General features: G+C 38.8%; 1 protein-coding gene across 1 annotated transcript; it reads left to right on the forward strand.

Moving 5' to 3' along the window:
- Positions 1-107: 107 nt before the first annotated feature.
- Positions 108-21,060, forward strand: LOC140951631 (CYFIP-related Rac1 interactor B-like). The gene is made up of 13 exons (XM_073400927.1): positions 108-339; positions 4,909-5,010; positions 6,181-6,302; positions 8,872-8,977; positions 9,688-9,764; positions 10,494-10,553; positions 10,895-10,969; positions 11,804-11,926; positions 12,547-12,626; positions 12,960-13,017; positions 13,815-13,883; positions 15,747-15,817; positions 17,565-21,060. The coding sequence occupies exons 2-13, from the start codon at positions 4,929-4,931 to the stop codon at positions 17,626-17,628; spliced, it is 987 nt and encodes a 328-aa protein (XP_073257028.1). The 5' UTR covers positions 108-339; positions 4,909-4,928; the 3' UTR covers positions 17,629-21,060.
- Positions 21,061-21,291: the final 231 nt, after the last annotated feature.

Here is a 21,291-nt window from a genome sequence, read left to right on the forward strand (position 1 = left end):
TCCCGAAAACATTTTGGTCCCAAAAAACCCCTTGGACCCGAACCGAAACATGGGAAGGATCCAACTTGAAAGAGCCCTATCATATTATGGGCTAGGAGGGCGTGGAAAGGCGCCTTTCAGTGCCTTCGCTATTTGAAGCTGGAAGCGCCACCGAGCAACAAGGAAGAGGTCATTCCTTCAGTCACTGGTGTTAGCATTTAGGTGAACAAAGGGAGTTTGACTCGCTTGGATAAAACTTTCGTTGGCTTTTTCAACGGCGAAGACGGTTTACCCAGTTTTGTGCACGTCTGGGTTCGCTTATTCGCTGACAAACCCGCTTCCCTTTCCGGTCGGAGGAAGGTAAGCCTTAGCGTTTGTAAAATCCTAGCTGGTGTTTTACAAGAAGAACTACTCATCTTCCCGTTAAGCTGCTTCCAACGATAGCCATTGTTTAGTTGCTTAATTATGATTTTGCGATACATCGAGCCCATTTAACGTCTCAAACGCCTTGCTTCGATGTCCTCGCGTGGTTTATTTGTGAAAGTGGAGCGAGTAGTAGAGCTTGGCGAGCTGAGCTATTCGATTTCATGTCTGTTTCACTAAATCGAACGTGTTGTTTATACGTTCTTTCCTGTTCAATAATTCCATATAATTGAATTACTTTAGTGATTTTAACGCTAAGGTAAGAAGGACGAGCTGAAACCACTTATTCCTATAACCACTCATAAGAATTTGTAACGTCGAAACAGTCGAACACAGCTGCACAGCTTATTTATGTTTCGAAACACTCGTGTTCAAGCGTGTCATTTGTCTCTGGTATCTACAATTGGTTTATACTCTACTATTACTTCCTTGTGAAATGCAAATGCCCCCACATAATGCCCCCACATAATGCCCCCAAATGTTATCTTCATTTCTCTTTCCATTAAGCTTTCTATGGCTCGTTACCAAATTAGGATTGATTTATAGCAAACCGATCGCTCACAAAGTGAGAGGAGACTTAGTAATTTCCAAGCTGCTCAAAACTTTCATTTACATTTTGTTCCCTGGACAAAAAGCATTTATTAAAAAAAGCTTGAATTTTAAATTGACACGAGACAGTTCTAGTTTCAGTTACTAGGTATATGCTTGTACAAGTAAATCTTTTAATTTATGAAGTTCGTTCATTGTTAATTCCAGTACATCAATTTTAATGGTTTTTGCCCACCTCTTACATCTGATAAGTGTCATTAATTTCTCACCTGATCTTACTGTACTGTTATAGGACACACGAAAGTGCTCTAACCAGCCTCACATGATTTGTTTTACTATTTTATTATTTTTATTTATTTATTTATTTGGGAAAACACAGACATGGCACTAAGTCTTTTTTGGAGGGGATCCATCAAATAGATCTAGCCAAAAAACAAATTACCAGAAAAAAATCTGCTTTGCAAAAATTTACTTCATGATGTAGTAGTTATTGCTAGAACAAAACTAAAGATGAAATGAAATGTCATTACAAGTCAGAAAAAACAACCACATTAGATGACTTAGAAGGATGTTACAGAAAAAGTAATTTTTGTTTGTACCATGTGCTTTGTACCATTACATGTGCTTAGATTATCTTGTTTATTAAAAATCTTTCACACACATATAGACTGTGAGCAGTCTCTCTTTTTCTTCAGATTTAGTGAGAGGAGTGTGCACGAGCGTTGAGCTCAGCGAAGCTGTGAGATTTGAGAAACGAGGGCAGCAGCCCAAGAAGAAAAACGAGAGACTGCTCATAGCTAGAGCAGATGAGTAATAATAAACATAGGCCTCACAACACCAATTATGATTAGCTGATACTAGAGGTGTTGACAACAAATTGTCAGTAATCAAAACTGTGGACAAGATGATGATGGCTGAAGCACTGCACTAATGTCTGTTATGTTTCCCAAAAATACGAATGTTAGATACGGAGCTAGAGTAAAGAAAAGCGTTAGAAGTTCTCATGTTGGGACTAGACGTGATCACAAATATAATATTAAAATCTTCACTAAGACTTAACCATAGTAGCAATTGACAAGGAACACTTTAGTTTCAAAGCTGCTGTCCTGCTTTAGAACTTGTAAAAGAAAGTGGCATGGACTGGAAGAATCTCAGACTGTTTAGCAATTACCAATGGATGAACTACAGGACATCTCGCTATGGTCCAAATACTCGCTTTATATCTCATGCAAAAAATCGGCACCGAAAGAATGTCAATATTGACTGACTTACAGCACAATTCTCCATAGTTGGCTTGGCTTTGGTTAAGCTACAATTAGGATATGTAGAACACTATTCCGTGAGAATTCAACATCCTGCAAACAACAAAAGAGCTAGGCCTAGGGTGATCCTATTGAAAACATACACCGCTGTAAATGACTTATCAATATGTGAGAAAAAGACTACAGTCCCAGACAAAAATAGTTGGGACACTTTAACCAAATGCTGTTTTTTCCCTTCTCGTGCTCCCCTCGTCCCTCTCAAAGTTGTTTATCGCGGTTTGGTCACCAAATCTTGTACACCAACATTGAGGGGACAAGGAGACCCCAAAGTGTCCCAACCATTTTGACTGAGACTGTGTTTTTGAGGAATTTTAGTTATGTGACTCCTCGTTGGCTCTAGTGGCGGGAAATCGCTAGGCAGGTATATGCACGTTTCGGAGCCATTTTTTCGGGAAAAACATTAAAGATTTCAAGGATAGAAAGAGAGAAGACAATTAATAGAGGAAAAAAGTCTTTCTACGTATATAAAAAGCTTTCTACGTATTAGGGTTAAAGAGTGAACAATGGATGAGTCAAAACTGCACGCATTATTTCGCAGGCTGTGTATCTTGCCGCGAATATCTTGTACCGGTGGAGACACGATTGGACAGGTCACCATAACGGGTCACCATACTATCCAGGGCGTTTTCTAAGAGCTCTCTGGTATATATAATGGATTAAGAAAGAAAAGGATAAGGTACTTTCATACTCAATTGAAATAGCCAAGGTTTATATCGCCTTGATACATGTAAGACAAGTTATTAAAACTTTGATCATGGTGACACGATTGTTCGCTGAAAGAAACTTATAAATATCTTAATTGAATTAATGACCCGTGTACACGTTGAGTAGAACACTTTTTTGGAGGTTTCAAGGATAGGTAGTGTCCTCGTTTTATATGATTCATGTTTTGTACCTCAAGTCCCACATTTATGGCACAGTAGTTTGTTTTAGAGTTATTCAGGAAGGTGTATATTTGGGGTAAAGAATGAGAACCGATGTCACCATTTGGCGCAAGGCCAAATTAACATATGTTGTAAACAACTCATAAAAAGTTGTCGATTTCACAGCAGTAGCCTGGAATATCATTAAGAAACTTTGGCGTCAGACCAAACAGTTACACTATTGTTGGACATCCTTTTTACGCGCTTGTAGTCAATAGTATCTTTAGAAATTTAGAAAGCGGGATACTGTTCTCGCTGATAGGTCTTGGGAATAATCCTGGCTTGTTGCATTTTCCTCCAAACTGAGGTAAAGTTTCCCCCTTTCTCTCGTAATCGCTTAATCGCTCTTTCAGCTGTCTTTCGCCTCTTGCCCTTAAGTTAGAAATGCGTCCCTTTGAACCTTGTTCCTACACTCTTTCTTGGCAAAGAGGCCTTCTCTATTATTCTCCACACATTTTTTTTAGAAATATGGCACATTCGAGTGCCTCTCTGTATATGAAAACCCTGAATCTTACGTAGATAGTATGCACGTGCTATATTGTCACGCTATCAATCGGGCACTAGAAAGCTATTTGTGTACGGTTTAGTGCACACTCAGTTCCTTTTATTTTACAATACTCTACTCTGCCCAAGAAATTTCTGCGAACTGGTCATTCTTTGTGTTATGTTGTTATGCCCAAATAACTTAGTTCACTGCTATAGAAACGTTCGCGAAACACAATGGATACCCAACAAACCAAAAGCCCGTCGCTTGTGACTGACCTACAGATTAACCTCTGTATCTGTCAACACGCCTTCAAATTCCTCCCTGACACAGCCTCAGACAAAAATAGTTGGGACACTTTAACCAAACGCTGTTTTTTCCCTTCTCGTGCTCCCCTCGTCCCTCTCAAAGTTGTTTATCGCAGTTTGGTCACCAAATCTTGTACACCAACATTGAGGGGACAAGGAGACCCCAAAGTGTCCCAACCATTTTGACTGAGACTGTAGCTTCATGACCTCTAAATGTGAGACTAGCGACCAAAATTAAGGTTTGCTCAGTCAATTCTTTTAGAATTGACTCTTTGCACTGTAGAACTTATATGTTAAAAAGAAAAGAAAGAAAACCCCGTAAAAACTTCTGGTGTTCAAGCAAACTCTAAGGTCACATTTCATGTGCTTGGCCTGTCAACTTTTTTTCAATATTGGATACGGTTAATTAGATTTCACTTATACACCTAAAAATCACTAGACCATGAAACATTGTTCTCTCAAGCTTTGGTGGTAGTCTCTCTTTTTTTGTGCCTCTCCTGTCTCATGTCTTCAGTCATGCGGGAGGTTATTTGAGTGTCTCACTCGCTTTTGGCTCAACAGGCTGAGAAAAAAGAGAGGTAATTCATTTTCGTGTTTATCAAATCACTTAACATGAACAAAAAAGTAACTTTGGGAGCAGTTTCGGCCAAAGGTATGCAGAATTTAGGGAGAGATATAGCTGAGAGGCAAACTACCAGTGAATTTAACCAGCTGAAAATGAACTTACCAAATGAGTGCAGTGAATATGTAATGTCGTAGTCCAAAATAGTAAACCAATCAGATTACTTAGAATGCCAAGATCACTGATTGTATATACTAAAATAATATAGTGAAGCACACGTGATTGTTGTTTGATAAGATCATCATTATTATTTATTTATTTATTTATTTATTTATTCACTTTTTTTTGTTATTACCAGTTCATGTCAAGCATCCTGTTATGGGGAACCTGCTTAGACTGTTAACAAGGGAGGATCAGGATTCAAGTGGAGGCAAAGGAGACATATTCTTAGATTTTGAAAGTAAGTATTTATTGAGCTCAGCACTCCGTTGAAGGGCATTGTTAGTTATTGGCCATGTAAAGGTTGCAGATGAGACTGGATTGGTGTTACGGGCCTGCAAAATTTTTTTTACTTTTACAGGACTCCTGATAAGGAGCGTGGGTGTGGGACAGCACAATTAAGAAAAGCCTGCTCAAATCTGGCACAATTAATTCCTACAAATCCACTCAATATTACTGAGTGATTGACTTTTAGAGTGTGCAGAAAGAATCATTTCACCAAGATTTTTGGAAACTTTTGGGCACATTTCGTAAGCCATTTCCTTTCTGAAGCTAGTGACTCACAGATCAGAATTTGTCTGTCAACTGATGTGAAGCCCTTGTTCAACAAATGTGGAGTTACAGTGTATCACGTCACTGTATCGTGCCATTGTTCAACAATGCCAAACATTGTGAAGTGAGAGATTAGCAAATCAGAGATGCCAACCTCTGGAGATCTAAAATCTGGAGAAATTTGGATTTATTTTTTGGAGTGGACGTTTTCATTGATGTTTCCTTGGTACGTGTCATATTCAGTTTCGCAAGATCTCTGTTTAAGCTGCCTTGTATTGCCTTCAATAAAATTGTTGGTGATTCATTGAAATTACTGCATGTGCGTGTAATTGCCTGGATATCATTGAAAATTTTCACTTAAAACCTTAAATAATTATTCCCTTATTTGTATTACTATTGAGTATGTGAAGTTAACATTAAGTGCCCACTGCAGGACGCTGCATGCTCGGGTACCCAACAGTAAACGTTATAATAGTTTTCCAGTCTAAAAACAGAAGGTACTAAAATCTGACTTTCATTACTCCTAAATCTTAAATGACGGCTTATATTTAACCTTAAAATTGGGTCACAAACAGTGTCAATGACAGTACAGATTCAGGTGGCAAACTCTCTGACTGTGGTAGGTGAGTCAAAACCTACTGAGCAGTTTATCTATAAGTTCTACTACCATGAAACCTTCTCAAGACACAGCTACCCTTAACTGACTGGAGACCGCCCTCCCCCCTCCCCCTAACACAAACATCTTTTAAAATGTTACTTTTTAAACAGATTAACCCAAAACCTCCAATCGATTCACAAGTTGGCTCATAGAGCCCTTTGATTTATGTATGTACTGTAACTATATATTTTTTTAACGTAGATGCCTCTCCCACTGAGCCAGAGCAGAGAGTTTATGATGTGGTAAAAAGTGTATTGGATGAAGCACATCGGATTCTCCAAGAGTTACGAAGTTATCAAGGTGCTAATGAGGAGATAAGACAAGTAAGTAAATTTGCATATTATGTTTTTAATTGCAGACATGAGGGATGTCACTACGATTTGAAGTTGCCAGGTAAAGACAACAATTAGGAGGGAAATAAATCAGCTAGGGATTTCTTTTGGTTCTATTTTTCCTCTATTTTCCTATGAAAGTAGCTGGGGGAAATCTCCGCCCCCTGCCTCTTAATGACAGCCCTGAGACATTCAAAAAACTTTTCATACTCGCTGTGCAAGTCTTCCAAAGGTGTGTGAGAAAAAAGAAATCAGACCTTAGAACCCAAAAAACTCATGCCCCCAAAACAGTCAGACTCCCTTGATGTCTTGAAAATCAGACCCTAAATCAATGTTTTCAAATATTGCAATGTTAGAATGCATATAAGGTATTTTTCTTGGAGGAAGGTGGGGGGGGGGGGGGGGGGCGTGGGGGCGTTGAGCTTGATACTTTTGTCATGTCACAATCTTGTTATGGCCAAAGGGTGTGACTTGTTTGTTTCAACAGTACATGTACATGTACAGCTGTAGCTATCTCATGACATAGCAGAAGTATTATGCAACACACCTCTCCTTTCCACAGTAATAATAGTTTACAGTTGACTCTCTCTTGACGGACACCTCTGTAAAACGGACACCTAGAGTTGGTCCCTGCCTTTCTTTACTCCTTTTATTTGACTCTTTATGAGACGGACATCTCTCTAAGATGGACACTTAGTACCGGTCCCAAAGATGTCTGTCTTAGAAAGAGTTGACTGTATTATTTTTTCACGAAAATCTGGTAGTAGTAATTGTCACTAAAACTTCAAAAATTATTGTTAGGTAAAGTTAAAATTACTCAATATGACAGCTTCAAAGCAAGTAGTTTTTCACATTACTGATTATTTGAAAACACTGATTTAAGGGTGTGAGTTTTAAAGACATCCAGGGGGTCTAAGTTTTTTGGGTGCCTGAGGTCTGTGATATACAGGGTTCACATGCATGCACCTTGAAAATCGCCTGAAGTCCTTGAATTTTAAAATAAAAATTCAAGGCCTTGAAAGTCCTTGAATTTCAATGCCAACTAAATAGTGTAAGGAGAACTGCAAAGGAAAAAGAGCAAACACAAAGACCTTCGGGATAAAGTTCTCCTGATGCGGAAGAACTAAAAAAAGACATGGAATCAAGGCTCTTTTCTTGCGCTGAAGGTAGTCCTTGCAAAATGCGAAATTTGTCCTAGAAAGTCCTTGAAAAGTCCTTCAATTTTTTGTCCAAAAAAACCCTACAAGCCCTGGATATACATGTACATGTACATGGCACACATCCAAATGTTTGTACATGTATTGAGGTGACCTTATACTGGGGGTAACCCTAATAACTGATGTCTCAGTCAGTCCTATGAGGAGTTGTAGGACCCTCCAAAGTGTTGTAATTAGAATCACTGTCATCATCACTGTCTTTGTGACCACTTGGTTCATTAGAATTCAAGTGTAAGAAATTTATAGCCTCTTCAGCTTGTTTTGCTTCCTCTTCCTGTCTTACAGCTTCCACAAAATAACCTTGTACCCTTTCTGTGAAAAAACCTCTTATGTTGACTTGGTTGCGTTTTCTCTTCCTCGGATTTTCTTCTGCCTTGACAAATCAGTGAAACGACATCTTTTTGCAATGTTGGAAATAACTCTTCAACAATCTTCTCATGCTATGTGCCATGTGCCATTTTTTGGAAAGGACCTGGTACCAAGATTAGACTCACTTTCATGTGAGGTTACTAAGCTTTATGTTTGCAAGATGGTGAGCACGAAACTAGTGCTCAAAACAAGACCTTTATTTCATCTGCATGAGCAATAATTCCGATGACAATATTGTAAACAGACAGGTATTTATTTTATTATCAGAAAATGAAACATATTGCTCAATTTTACTGTGCCAGATCTTATTCCTTTTGGGTACGGCTTTGCAGTTAGTCGAAGGACAACCAAAATTTAGCCGGCGCTTAGCGACATCCCTTGACAAGCTGCAGCTAGCATTTATGAGCCCAAGAGTAATTTTAACTAGCCTGAACTTTTTGTTTTTTAATGAGCAGGATTGATTACAGGTCTTTGGTAATTTTTATTCCCGTAAACAAAACTTCACTGGAACAGAATTCACTAGCCAAATAACAAATTCCACTCGTCCCGGGCTATCGAACACAACTTTCTTTGCACACTGTTTAAGTGACACAGCTTAACTTCATACAACAAAACTGATACTTTGCATTTGCATCTGCCTTCTTGGCTTTTGAATGTACCAATTTTTTGATACATGTAGAGTTAAAACAATCCCATAGTAGCTTGTTCCAATGGCTATGGGCTGGTGACTACATTATATTAATTTTTTCCCCTACTTTCCATCTTCCTGCCAAGGAAATTAAGGTTTTAATTCTAATTGTTGTAAAGTCCATCTGCTCGTCTTTCAAGCAATTAATGTTAATAATATGTGCGTGATGTTTTTAGTGTTTTCCACCTTTCGTTTTTCCAAACTATATTTAGTATTGTATTTAACAAGACGAAGATAGATGGTAGGTTTGGAGAGATTAACTGGTTCATTCCATATTTGGCTGCAGGCAATTTCAAATGCGTTTGATGAACAACTTCAAGAATTAGCTTGGAAGGCAGTGGTACCTCTTGTTGGAAAACTGAAAATGTTTTATGAGTACGGTTTAGAAGTTGGTAAGTGACATAACTTTTCACTGTAGCTACACACCTGAGGATAGACTGAGAGAGAGAGTTGCATGAGAGTAGTTGTGTGTTTGCACCCAAAATCCTCTCTTCACTATTATTTTATGCTTATTCAACCTTTTTGTTGAACCTCAATGTGTGACTACCTCCCATGAGTGACCACTTCTCCAAAACACCATAACCTTTTCCCAGTTGAAGGATTACAGTTGTAACCTCTTGAAACTCACCTCCTCCTGTGACTGCAACCACTTTTAGAGGATAACCATTTTTATTGTTTCTAAACTCTTGAAAGGGACTTCTTAATGTATAGTCTGATCGATCTCTATATTTGCTGTATGTACAATGCTGTTCTATATGTGTTAACTTAAACATTGCATGCAAAAAATATATTTCATAAAGTGGATGAGTCCCGACTGCTTCTCAGAAGAGAACCCCTGTGATTCAATTCTCGTTAGCATCCACTTCCTGTTATCAACCACAACAGGGTTTGTACAGGTCATGGAAAACCTGTAAAGTGATGAAATTTGAGATTCTCATTTTCCAGGCCTGGAAAGTCATGGAAAATTAAAGCTATGTCTGTTAGATTAGTTGCTGCAATGGTCTTTTTTCATTTAATACTTGACCCTGCAGCTCCTAAATATGCTTTTCATTTATTCGTTATTCCATATATTTATAAACTGTACTGTCTGTTGTGTTTGTAGAGTCTGTTTTGCCGCAACTTCTTCATGCACTTTGTTCTGGACCAGAGACACCACTGGAACACCTTGAACGACAGCAGGTACCATTCTCTCTGATTTAATCCCCCTCCACCTTTCTACAAACTTTCTTTTTTGTTTGTTTGTTTGTTTTCACGAAGGGCAAAAACAACTTTGAATTCCTACTAGACTGCAAAATGTTGCACATTAACACCCAGCTGTAAATGTCCAGTTAGATTCCAATATTGTGCTAAGGTGTTTATCTTAAAATTAACAAGATAAAAGAGTACTATTTGTATTTCAGGGCTGTAATTTCTGCCATCACAATGTCTAAATAAGCTGGTTTCCTTTTGAGACAAGAAACGATTGGAATCAGTTTGGTGCTAGGACTATTTCCATGGCGTCCAAAAGTTCTTTTTTTAACAATAAATCATGAAAAAAATGGTGTTACTGTGGATATCAGAAAGCAACAACAGCACAGTATTCATGTAACTTTCCCCTGTAAAAACAGGTGCCCCAAAAAAAACACTCCCTGCCACCCCCCCCCCCCCCCCCCCCACTCTAAAATTGCAGTCTCAATTGGGGTGTGGTTTATCTTTAAGAACACTTTGAGCAGAAGCTGTAAATTTCCTTGAATTGTGGGAAACATTTTACTAGAGAAAGCAATACTGATGATTTTCATGTTCATAGACATGCCCTTTTTCACGAAAGTTTGGGGCTTAAATTTTTTGGCGGATATCCAGTCATCTTGACAACCAATCTTGATCAGGAAAGAGCATTATCATATGGTATTTTTTGTCCTTCTCTGACAGGCACTTGCAAAGCAGTTTGCAGAAATTCTCGACTTTACACTTACATTTGATGACTTAAAGGTAATTTTAGGCATTACTGTTCCTCCTTGATGTAGGTTGTTAAGGGAAAGGAACTGGGAATTCATGTATTCATGGCATTACATGTATAAAATTCTGAAAATTAATCACCACCCCGCAGACAAGTATAAGGAATTTCAACCATAATGCTATTTACTGTATAGAGATTTATGGTGTCATCCACTTTTTGAACATTTGGGCCATGGCTGTTAGAACTGATCTTGTCAGCTTAAAGCAACATTATATTAGTTCCATGAGCAGACGAGCAGTGTAGTCATCATGCCCATGTGGAATTCGTGTGAAACATTGGCTCTTCTAATGGTTTATTTTCATTAACATTTCAGATGACAAATCCAGCAATTCAAAATGATTTTAGTTACTACAGGAGAACACTAAGCAGAAGAAAAATGGCCAATGCAGTAAGATGCTTACACTTTTATTGTTGTTGTTGCTTACTTTTATTATTGTGGCTGGGTCAAATACCCCAAAAATTACAAAAGTAAAACCCCTTCATTTTAAACCACCTAAATCCTGAAACAGCATAGGGCATGGTTACTTTTTGAAGCAACACATGAATATTTTAAAAAACTGCTAGTTTCTGATCTCTGTTTGAGACTTTAAGAATTCATCATATATAATTAGGAAATTGAGTAATTTTAATTTTCAGGGATAGAAACCTTGTACCAGATTATTTAAGCCATATCGCATTCTTGTTCTACACTTTACAAGGGCTATATAGATGTAATTATTAGTCATCTGTATAACACCAAAGACAATTTCTTATGATAGCCCGAAAAAATAAATTTCATAATTCAGTTCGTTGAACAGGAATTGAGAAAACACCAGTAAAATCGTCAAGCATAAGATTTCATTTTGTGAAATTTGAGGCTTTCGAAGTCCTTTTTTTTTTTTGAGCTCCTATAAGAAACTTTTCTTTGGAGTTATTTCATACAACTTATTACATTAAGGGATATACAGTAAATTCTACTGTATATCCCTTGAAAAGTGTGAAAAAGAATGCAATATGCTTGAAATTATTCTAGTACAAGGTTTTGTCCAGTGAAAATTGAAATTACTCAATTTCCTATTGGATTTCATCTTACACCTGTAATTTCTTTTGTTCACTTTTTGCTGTGGGCTGGGGAGGGGGTGTTGGCTGCGGGAGAATGAGTAGTTTGCCAAGTTTTCTTTTTTTTTGCTGTTTCTTAAAGTCTATGAATTAATTTATTACCAACATTCACTGTGTTTTACAGGATGATGACAATGAAGGAATTCAGGTTTCAAATGAAATGGCCAACAGGATGTCCCTATTTTATGCTTATCCCACTCCTATCTTAAAAATCCTCAGTGATGCCACATCAAAGTTTGTCACAGAGGTATGAAGTGCTCATTATAAGTTTCTTAAGTACAAATTCTCCAAACTGATCTCTATACATTTTCTTAAAGAGTAAGTTGAGAGAATTTGATGAAAGACCAAAGCATTTTCTCTTGGGTGATCAATTTATTAATTCTCATAACCAAATCTCTTGACAATCAATGGATATGGTTAGGAGAAAATTGATGTTGGACACCATTGGGACTTGAAGGGTTAAAGTACACATGGGCAACGGACTGTTTACAGTTTAGGCGCATATCCACACCCGTTTCAACTAGAAATCAGTCAGATTTTTCATAATAAACATTTTTCCAAAGTTCAAATCTGGAAAAATGGTTTGGACAGAATTTGTCCAAACCATTTGATGTTCTTTTTCTTTTTTGTAGCTTTTCTTCCAACTTCCAGGCATTAGAAATAATAATATTAATAATCTGCTTCATCCAAGGAGAATGAAACTAGCCAATATCCTGTCTCAGTGACTCAGAAACCCAGGAATAGGAAAGGGGACTTTAGGGAGTTAAAATCTAAAAACTTTCTTAGGGAAGCATTGTCTGATGATCTTTTGAAACTTATCAGTTGTACGCTCTTTAACAATTTTCTTTTTGTTTTTCCCTTTTTCAGAACAAATCTATTCCCATAGAAAATACAACAAATTTCCTTAGTGTGTTAGCAAATCTATGCAGAACAATGCTAGAAGATCCGTGAGTACTTTATGTTCTTTGCTCTACTAATTGACAATAAATTTAAATTCAACATAGGGTGTTGTGTTGTGTTAAAATGTGCAAAACCTTGAAGCCATGAATTGTAACTTAAATGTCTTTGTTTGTATTTTGCTTAACACCCATTAAGTCGTGAGTGGCTGTCACGAATGGTTTTGCATTTCCTTTGTGCACCACAGCCTAAACAGCAATACACAATGTTCACCATGAGTGTACTATTAAATTCTCTGCCAATATCAATTCAAGTCGTAGGCTTCTTATAATTGTTTTTTTTTTTTTGCGGCATAATCACAAAATCTTGTTTGTCTCTTGTAGGGAGTTTCCCTCGAAAATCGCAAACAAAGAAACGTATCTTTTTTGTCTTCGTGTAATGGTGAGTTGCTCCTATAATACAATACTTTTCAAGAACATAATGTTCAAGCTCCTGTTTAGTGATTCTGGGTTTTAACCCTTCACCTTGCTTTGAGGAGATTCAGTAAGGTGATTTTAACAAAGGAACACAACTACAGCTGAATGAAAAAAACGTGGTAAATCTTCAAGTGGCAGTCAAGTCAGTTCAAACTGCCTTACCGAGGGTTAGTTGGAGTTTTGGTGGCCAAGCGGCCAACGTTTTGAACTTTGGATCCGCAGATCCAATTTCAAGCCTCACCAACAGTTTGTTTCCTTAAAAAGAAACATTGCTCCACTTAATCTCTCTTCACCAATGCGGTCCCCCTGACATCAAGGACTAAGCCACCCAAAGGTCAAAATGCGCCATTTTCCCAGCCTTGCTTGGGAGGGGAGGGGACAGGGGGTCGCTAAATTTTCCATTTGTTTTGTCCAAGATTGCAGTCTTGGACAGATTAAAATGGAACAGCAAACCCCTCATCCCCCCAAACTATCAAGGATGAAACCACCCGAAGTCCAAAACGCGCCATTTTCCCATCATTGATTTCTTTGTTGTTGTTGTTGTTGTTGTTTGGTGGGGGTGGGGGTGGGGAGTGGTTTCCGTTTCCGTTTACCTTCTCCAAGATTGTAGCCTGCCTAGCAGTAGCAGTTTGTCGAGGCGAGTTCATCAGCTTTCGTGAAATAACTCGATCGGAAACGCGCGCTAGGCAAGCTGTAATGAATCTCGTTTAAAAATACTAGTTTGTGGAAATGTGTAATTGAAATGAAATGTATTTTTTCCAGGTTGGTCTTATAATTCTTTATGATCATGTACATCCCATAGGAGCATTCGCTAAAAACTCAACTATAGATGTAAGTTTATTATTTAAATCTACTTCTAATAATTTTTATTATTCATTCGAAATATTTCTCCGTTTCTGATTAGCGAAAATCCCACTCATTCCTCATAACAAGCTACTGTCGACCAAATTTGGAAGAATTTTGCGATTTGTCAAAAATGACGTCAATTGTGCAGCAAAATTGATAGATCATTGAACCGCTAACCGAGAAGACCTGAGGACGAGGTTGAGTTGTTTTGGCAGTGAGTACAAAATGACGGAACATTTCACTCGTTTCACAAGGAAGAAATGGGCGAACTATTGGCTAGAAATATAGTAAGAACAGCAAGAAGATAACTTGACGGACACCATCTGCTATTTGGAGAATATTTGCAGTACTGAGCAACCCTTTATCTCCTAAACTTGCCGATAAACAAGTAACTGAAGATGAACTTAAAATCGATAGAGGTTTGCATGTATTAGCTTGTTTTTAAACTAGGAATTATTTTGAATGGTCAATAAAACAACTATTGAATTCGGCTTTCGTATAATCTGAAGAATTATGGAGATCTCAGAGGGTGTTCAGTATCCGCCTAGGCCTACTCCATAATTTTTCAGATGATACTCAGCAGCCTCATCCAATTTGTTAATTATCCATCCACATGAAACCTCTTTGGTGGTCGGACTTTCGCGCGGCACCATTTCGTTTGACATTCTCTGTTTAACTGAGATTTGGTTTTTCTCTTTAATCAGTGTCTGAAAGGGCTTAAAAAGAGTTTCTTTAAGTCCGTTTTTGTTGGGTTGTCTCGTGAATTCGCCATATAAAAAGTCGACTTTTGTGCCAGTCTAGGGCTTGAATAATATGTAGTCCCAGAAAATATCCATACCGCCCACCCCTTCCCTTACGGACGGCGATGGAAATTCCTAGGGAAGCGGGGTCCAACAGGACGCAATTTCCGAAGGGGTGGGGAGTGGCTTCTCGAGGTCTTTTTTCCGAGGCTGGTGAGTTATCAAAAAATAACAGCCTCTCTGTTGAGCAAGCTAGGAGTTGTACTGTTAACGGTCTTAAAATAAGAATTATTGTTTTGATTGATGATATTTTATTAACGGTCGGCTGAAGTTTGTTTTTCACGGCTTATGCGACAGATAGTTGTCCTTGGGGTCTAAATCAAAAGTCCCCTCTGAAGGGGGGTGCGGGGGTGGGGGTATGGATATTTTCCGGGAATACACAATTACAAGGACTCTCAATATTAATGAACACTCATGGTAAACAATTTTAAACTGTTTACTATGAACCCTGCATTAGTTTGAGTTGATAGATATTGTGGGCTTAAGTTTCGAAAGCAATTGGTCACACGTATTTTCATCTGCTTTTCTAACCAACAAGAAGCAATTATTTTCCTGGGCTTTCACTTGGGGCAGGCCAGGGGCTGGGGATTACCCCTGGCTACTATAAAGAGCATGATCTCCGGCTACTTTCGCAGGAAAAAAATGAAAATAGGACAAAAAAGAACATCTTAGCTTTTCAATTACCTGTCTACTTATAGGCCATTTCCGAGTTCCCCCGGGCCTCTGTTTCAAAACGAGGGTAGGTGCTCAGCCGTTGATATGGAAATCATTTTTCATTCTCATGCAAATAAAACTCATTTTCACAAGAAAGGTTGTGCAACTAGCCCCTTTTTGAAAGTGAGGGTTTTTGGAACTCGGAAGTGTCCTACTGCATGTACCTGGCATTTTGAAATCTTTCTGGAAACCCTTATTGTTTTTTCATAAAGAAAAAGCTTTCAAGATAATTATATGGGACCATAACGTCTTGATTTCAGATATACGTTGTGCTTTATTTAATTTTTTTTTATCGTATGTAACTTGTTAATGATGTCTGGTTTTGGTATTACAGATAAAAGCAACAATAAAAGTGTTAAAAGATCAACAACAAGGTTCGGTAGATGGTCTCCTTAATGCTTTACGGTAAGAATGCTTAGATCATACTTCTAAACACTTCTGTAAGATTGCTATGGTAAGGACACACAATTATCAAAAAAGGAAGAATACAGAGACCATTGCTTTCATAATGTTATAGACCAAACTAGTCCTAGGTTAACCTGAATTTCATCCGATTACTTCGAGTCGTTATTACTGGAGAAAACGACTCGAAGCAATTGGATGAATTTCAGGCTAGTCCTAGGTGTTATGTTCTTTAAATTTATCCAGGATACCCTGGGTACCAGAGATTTTTTTTCGCGTGTGGCGGGAATCTTCGGTGAATCTTCGGGAATCTTCGGTGCCGGCGAAAGGCTGCCTTATCTTCGGCCGTAGACCGAGGCCACGAGCATGACAAAGTCCGAAAACCGCGCAGGAAAAATCTCTGGCACCCAGAGTATATCCAGGGCTGTGGCCTGACGAAAATCTGTACCAAGGAATGTAAATTAAGCTTTTTATTGTGGCGCCGCCCAAATAGAGTAATCGAGTTCGCTTGTCGTTTGATTCAAACTCAAAAGAGTACGAACCCTAAAAGAAAAACGTGTACTAGCAAATCACAATGTTTTATTGGTGTTTGTTATACACCTGTCTAGTTTATTAAAAAAAGGCCCGGACTTATTTTAACCAATCACAAAACTGGTGATAGCAATGCAAACCAAAACAGTCACGAAATTACTTCGACACTCTTATGAGAAATACCTTTATCGTTCTCTGTGGCTCCTTTGGGATGATCCGGATTAGGATTGGCCGTTTTTACACTATAGGACCATTATCCGTCCAGACGGATAATGCATCTGTGGCTGTTTTTATACTACAGTCGTATTATCTGTCTGGGCGAACTTGGGCAAACATTTGAAGTAAGACGTCTTGAACGACGCACTACGAAAGGTACTGAGTTCGTCTGGACGCATAATGCGTCTTGTGCCCGTCCTTATACTTGAGACTCGTAACCAGACGAACTACAAAGTGTTTGCCCAAGTTACCGCGGCAGCCTTAGCTCAGTCGGTAGAGCGCTTGACTGCAGAGCGGGAGGTAGCGGGTTCGATTCCCTGGACCGGACCAATACTCAGGGTCTTAAAAATAACCGAGAATTGAAGGTACTGCCTTAACGGCAGGACCTTCGCGTGGCTCGGTTGACCACGTAAAATGGCGGTCCCGTCACCGGTAGGAGACGTAAAAAATAGTGTCCTCAATAGTGTCCTCAAATAAAGTGCCTTTTTTTTTCGTCTTGACGGATGGTGCGTCCTTGGTATAAAAACGGCCATTCATGATCCAAGATCACTCGGATCATGGTGCATCAATTCGACACTTTAGAAACGAGAAGGGCGCTTTCCATTCAACAAAAATTCCGGTTTGAAATTTCTGAAAACCCACTTGCCCCAATGGAACGATACATGCCGGTTTCACAGACCTGACCCAAGCCACCACATGTTACTGTTTGGTTATTGCTCTTGTAAGCAGGACGCAAAAGAGCAGTACTGGGCCAACAGTGTTTTCAAATGAAAAGGGACATTTTGGTCCGACCGACAGAAATGACCGGACCGGTCAAACTGCACCATCTTCAAAGGTTGTCCCAAGTATTCCGGTCGGACCGAACGGATGGTCCGTTCCATTTGATTTGTAACCGAAATTTCCGGAATTTTGGGCTGAATGGAAAGTGCCCGTTGTTTCAGCTTTTTGTTTAGCATTCGTAATTAGATCATCTAATCAAGGCCCCCTTTCTTTCTGGTTCTAGGTATAGTACGAAGCACTTAAACGATGATACTACGCCAAAGAACATCAAAGCCCTTCTTGTTTGAGAGATCGTCCGTTGAAATTATCATGAAGGCTCTGGGTGATGGCCGTGCTGCTAAAAATAACGCTGAACGTTGCAGGCAGAATGTATCCAGGGTTGATATATAAAACTTCTAACACTCTATCTACTTAAACGCAACTTAAACATTAATTGATTTCTTTCCACTGGGAACCAAGATCAAAACTTCCTCCATCAACACGTGTATTGTCTTATATTGGGGTCGCCTTTCGCTGTTATCTGGTGTTTTTTTGTATAAATAACGAAACTACGTGGCCGCTTTTTTTTGCGAGCAAACTCTTTAAGATTGCAGAAAAAGCCAAGATCAGGCCATTGCTGACATTGTACAATGCGGGACTGAGAGTTGTCGGGCGGGCGGGCGAGCGACGGGTGAGCAAGTCGAGTGAGAATAATTGAGTTAAACTAGTGTGAGCCAAGAGGAAATTGGGAAAAAACGCGTTTGTTTGGTCAACGTTGGGCACGGTACATCGTTTAAGGCCTTTTTTCTTTTTATTTACTAGAATTTAAGTTACTTCTTTCGTTGGAATCGTAGGCAACAAAGTATAAGTGTAACTATATTTCCATTGTGATTAACAAATCGACCACAATTTTCCATGGTCTACGGTCTTATAGAATGACGTCATAAAATGTTCAAACCTCAAGTGGAACCACAAGCCGCAGGCGAGTGGTTTCACTGCAAAGTTTTGAACATTTTGTGATGTCATTTCTATGGTCTAATAGAGTGTAGACCATGGAAAATTATGGTCGATTTGTTTTTCACAATAACATTTATTTTTTTACGAAAAACCAAAAACAAAACAACCCACACTGCATGACATGTTACGTCATTTCCATGGTCTATACTCTCATAGACCATAGCTCTCGACCAATCAGCGCGCGAGGCTTCGCTCAGTTAATGTAAAACAAAATATTGAGCATTTTCGTTGAAGATTCAAAAGAGAGCAAAATTCTTGTTGATGTTGACAAATAGCGCGGACAAGTTTGCAGTTTCCAAACACAAAAACCTTTTTCAGTAAACCAACAGATCCAACTTTAAAACTGAAAATGACAATATTGGTTTTAAGTACTTTTCTTATCCTTTGTAAATTTCCCTCGGAATCAAAGTCTCGCCGACGCTAGCCGTACAACTCGTCCACTCGACAAACTGAAAAGGGATTGTTAGCATTTTCTTTGATAACATTTTTTTATTCACTTCTCTGGTAACAGTGATATTTAAAACTGGAAAAATGATCGCAAGTTTAAAGAATTTAGCCCACTTGTTTCGTTGTTTATATCTCATAGTTATGTAAAATATTCTCTACGCTTTGATCAAGAAAAAGACACACTTCACTGTAGCATGAATCTGGGCTTTTCTTGACATAAAAGGGCCATGCTTTTTTGTCTAATTTTGTGAGATCCAGGTTCCCAAAACCGCGATCAGTTACTTCAAAAAGGGCGGACCCGATTTTGTAAAACGAAGCCAAGTGAACAGGAATTATTGGACTAAGAGAACTTCAATTGTTTTCATGGTAAAGAGACACGTAAAAAATCACTTTCCGCGAGGAGTCATAGCTCTAGTTTGTGTTGCCCCATTTTTTCGCGCGTCTTTTATTTCAGTCAAGCTCTTTCCTTATTAGGGAGTTGAGCAAGCGTTTTTGAGCCAGTCACGTCAACCGGAAGTGATGTCTTTTCCCTTTTAACCCTTTAAGCCCCAAGATCCACATGCAAATTCTCCAGACTGATATCCATACATTTCTTTTGAGAAAAGTTGTGAGATCAAAGTGTTCTCTCTTTGGTAATCAATTAAGTAATTCTCATAACCTTTAATTTTGATGATCTGCTGATGTTGTTGGGAGAAAATTGATGTTGGTCACTCTTGGCACCTAAAGGGTTAATAAACGTTGACGCTTTCAAATTTTCAAAAGTGCTCGAAAATTGGGGTTAACTCCTTGTCCAAAAATGCAATAAGAGCACCTCCGCTTGAAGAGCGTCGTTCAAAAACGTCTTTGCATAGGCTTAACTCTGCTGGAAAAAAGAAAGTGAGAAGCCACTCGTAGATTAAGATACCCTAACTCCAGAGATGCGTTCTCGAAATACCTAGGGTGAAAAAACCTGTGCGCACGGCAGGAATGGGGAAAGAAAAAAAACCTCGGCACCTTGGGTAAGACTAAGGGCGCTAAGAGACCATGAACGGTTGTCGATAACTTTTAGTCAAAATTCTCCTTGTTTGAGCTATCGTTGTTTTCTGATGGTTCGCTGGTTATACTGCACACACACACACACTGTTTCCATTACGAACTCATTCGGTTAGCCCCAAGTTTCAAGCATTATTTTTTCCTTCAGCTGAAAACTTTTTTGAAAATTGTAAATGAAAAGTTAATGCGGAGACTTGCTATAATTATTTACGCACAGCTCGCATATCGCCTAGGGAGCTCTGCTTTCAAGGATCGAGTCAGATTGGTTGCTTTTCTTCTGAGTGAACTGTAAGAGTTGGGTATCCTGTTCTTCCAGGAACCCCCTATTAACACAGAAATCGCTCACTTGTGACTTCAGTCCCATGCACACCACTGACATAAAACTTGAAAGGCTAAACTATTTGTGGCTCGTGTTTACTACAGTGGAACTTTTTTCTGTCTTGTCAGTCATCGGTCAATAATGTTAAACATTAGAGACCTTAAGATTCTAAGACGAGGACGACCTCTAGAACGAGTTTTCCTCAGCGCGTGCACGTGAACGCACGTCATGGCGGGAAAGCGTGATAGCCGTGGTCGTTCTACTACGAGTTTTAGCTGGAAGTTCTATGACTTTGCGATCGGGAGGGGGCTTAACTTCCTTCAATAAAAATAGCCCTAATAACTCTTCCCGCGAAAAAAGTACAATGAGCTTTCCGGGGGGTATACTTTTTTAGAATACGCGAACAAATCTTTGTAAGTGAAATTTCGTCCTCGAAGCCTAAGGTCTTTATTGTATAGCAAAACACGTTTTAGCTCTTGTGTGAGTGGTGAGAAGGTGTACGTTTGAAGCTGAAATCTTACTAAATTAGTTGAATTAACCCTCCTTTCTTTAAGGCCACTTGCATTTTAGTAAATTCCTTATAAAATACACAATAATTAAAAGTTATCCATGAGTTCAGTGCGGCCGTTTTTGTACAGAATTGCATTTTCATCATTGTAGATCCCAGATATCTTACATTTAGGTAATTAATCTAGGAAGACCTCTTTGAATAATATTTAGAGTATGAATAAGTAGGCTTTTAAATTGTTTTACAACTGAATTTTTGTATGAAATGCGAGTATATTTTGTTCAACATTTCCTCTGTCAAATAAGTGTACCTTTAATTTTGTATTCCTAGAAATATGAAATTGTAGCTTAGATTACATGTAGTCAGTCGCCTCCTGTAGAACTGTGTGAACTGAAATGAAAAAGGTTGTTTACTTCTGATTGTTCACTTTACTTTCGTTTAGAAATTTATCCGCCAGTATCAAAATGCATGTTAGAAATACTGAGCCCCAATCAAAGCCCCATTTCCTTCGCCTTCTCTTGAACCGTTGTCCGCGCGAATCTGGGAAGGGGTTAGCCTGCGAAAACAGCCATTTCTCCTCGCGTGATGAACGAGGAGAAAAGTCTGTTTTCGCAGGCTAGGAAAGGGTAATGGCCTATTGGCAGTAAA

Source organism: Porites lutea, chromosome 11 (assembly GCF_958299795.1).
Source record: "Porites lutea chromosome 11, jaPorLute2.1, whole genome shotgun sequence".
NCBI classification, from domain to species: domain Eukaryota; kingdom Metazoa; phylum Cnidaria; class Anthozoa; order Scleractinia; family Poritidae; genus Porites; species Porites lutea.

Bases quoted from the DNA above. Each gene is read 5' to 3' on its own strand.
- LOC140951631 (XM_073400927.1), top strand. From the start codon at position 4,929: ATGGGGAACCTGCTTAGACTGTTAACAAGGGAGGATCAGGATTCAAGT. The intron at 10,554-10,894 runs GTAATTTTAGGC...TTAACATTTCAG, and splicing joins TTACATTTGATGACTTAAAG to ATGACAAATCCAGCAATTCA. The intron at 11,927-12,546 runs GTATGAAGTGCT...TCCCTTTTTCAG, and splicing joins CATCAAAGTTTGTCACAGAG to AACAAATCTATTCCCATAGA.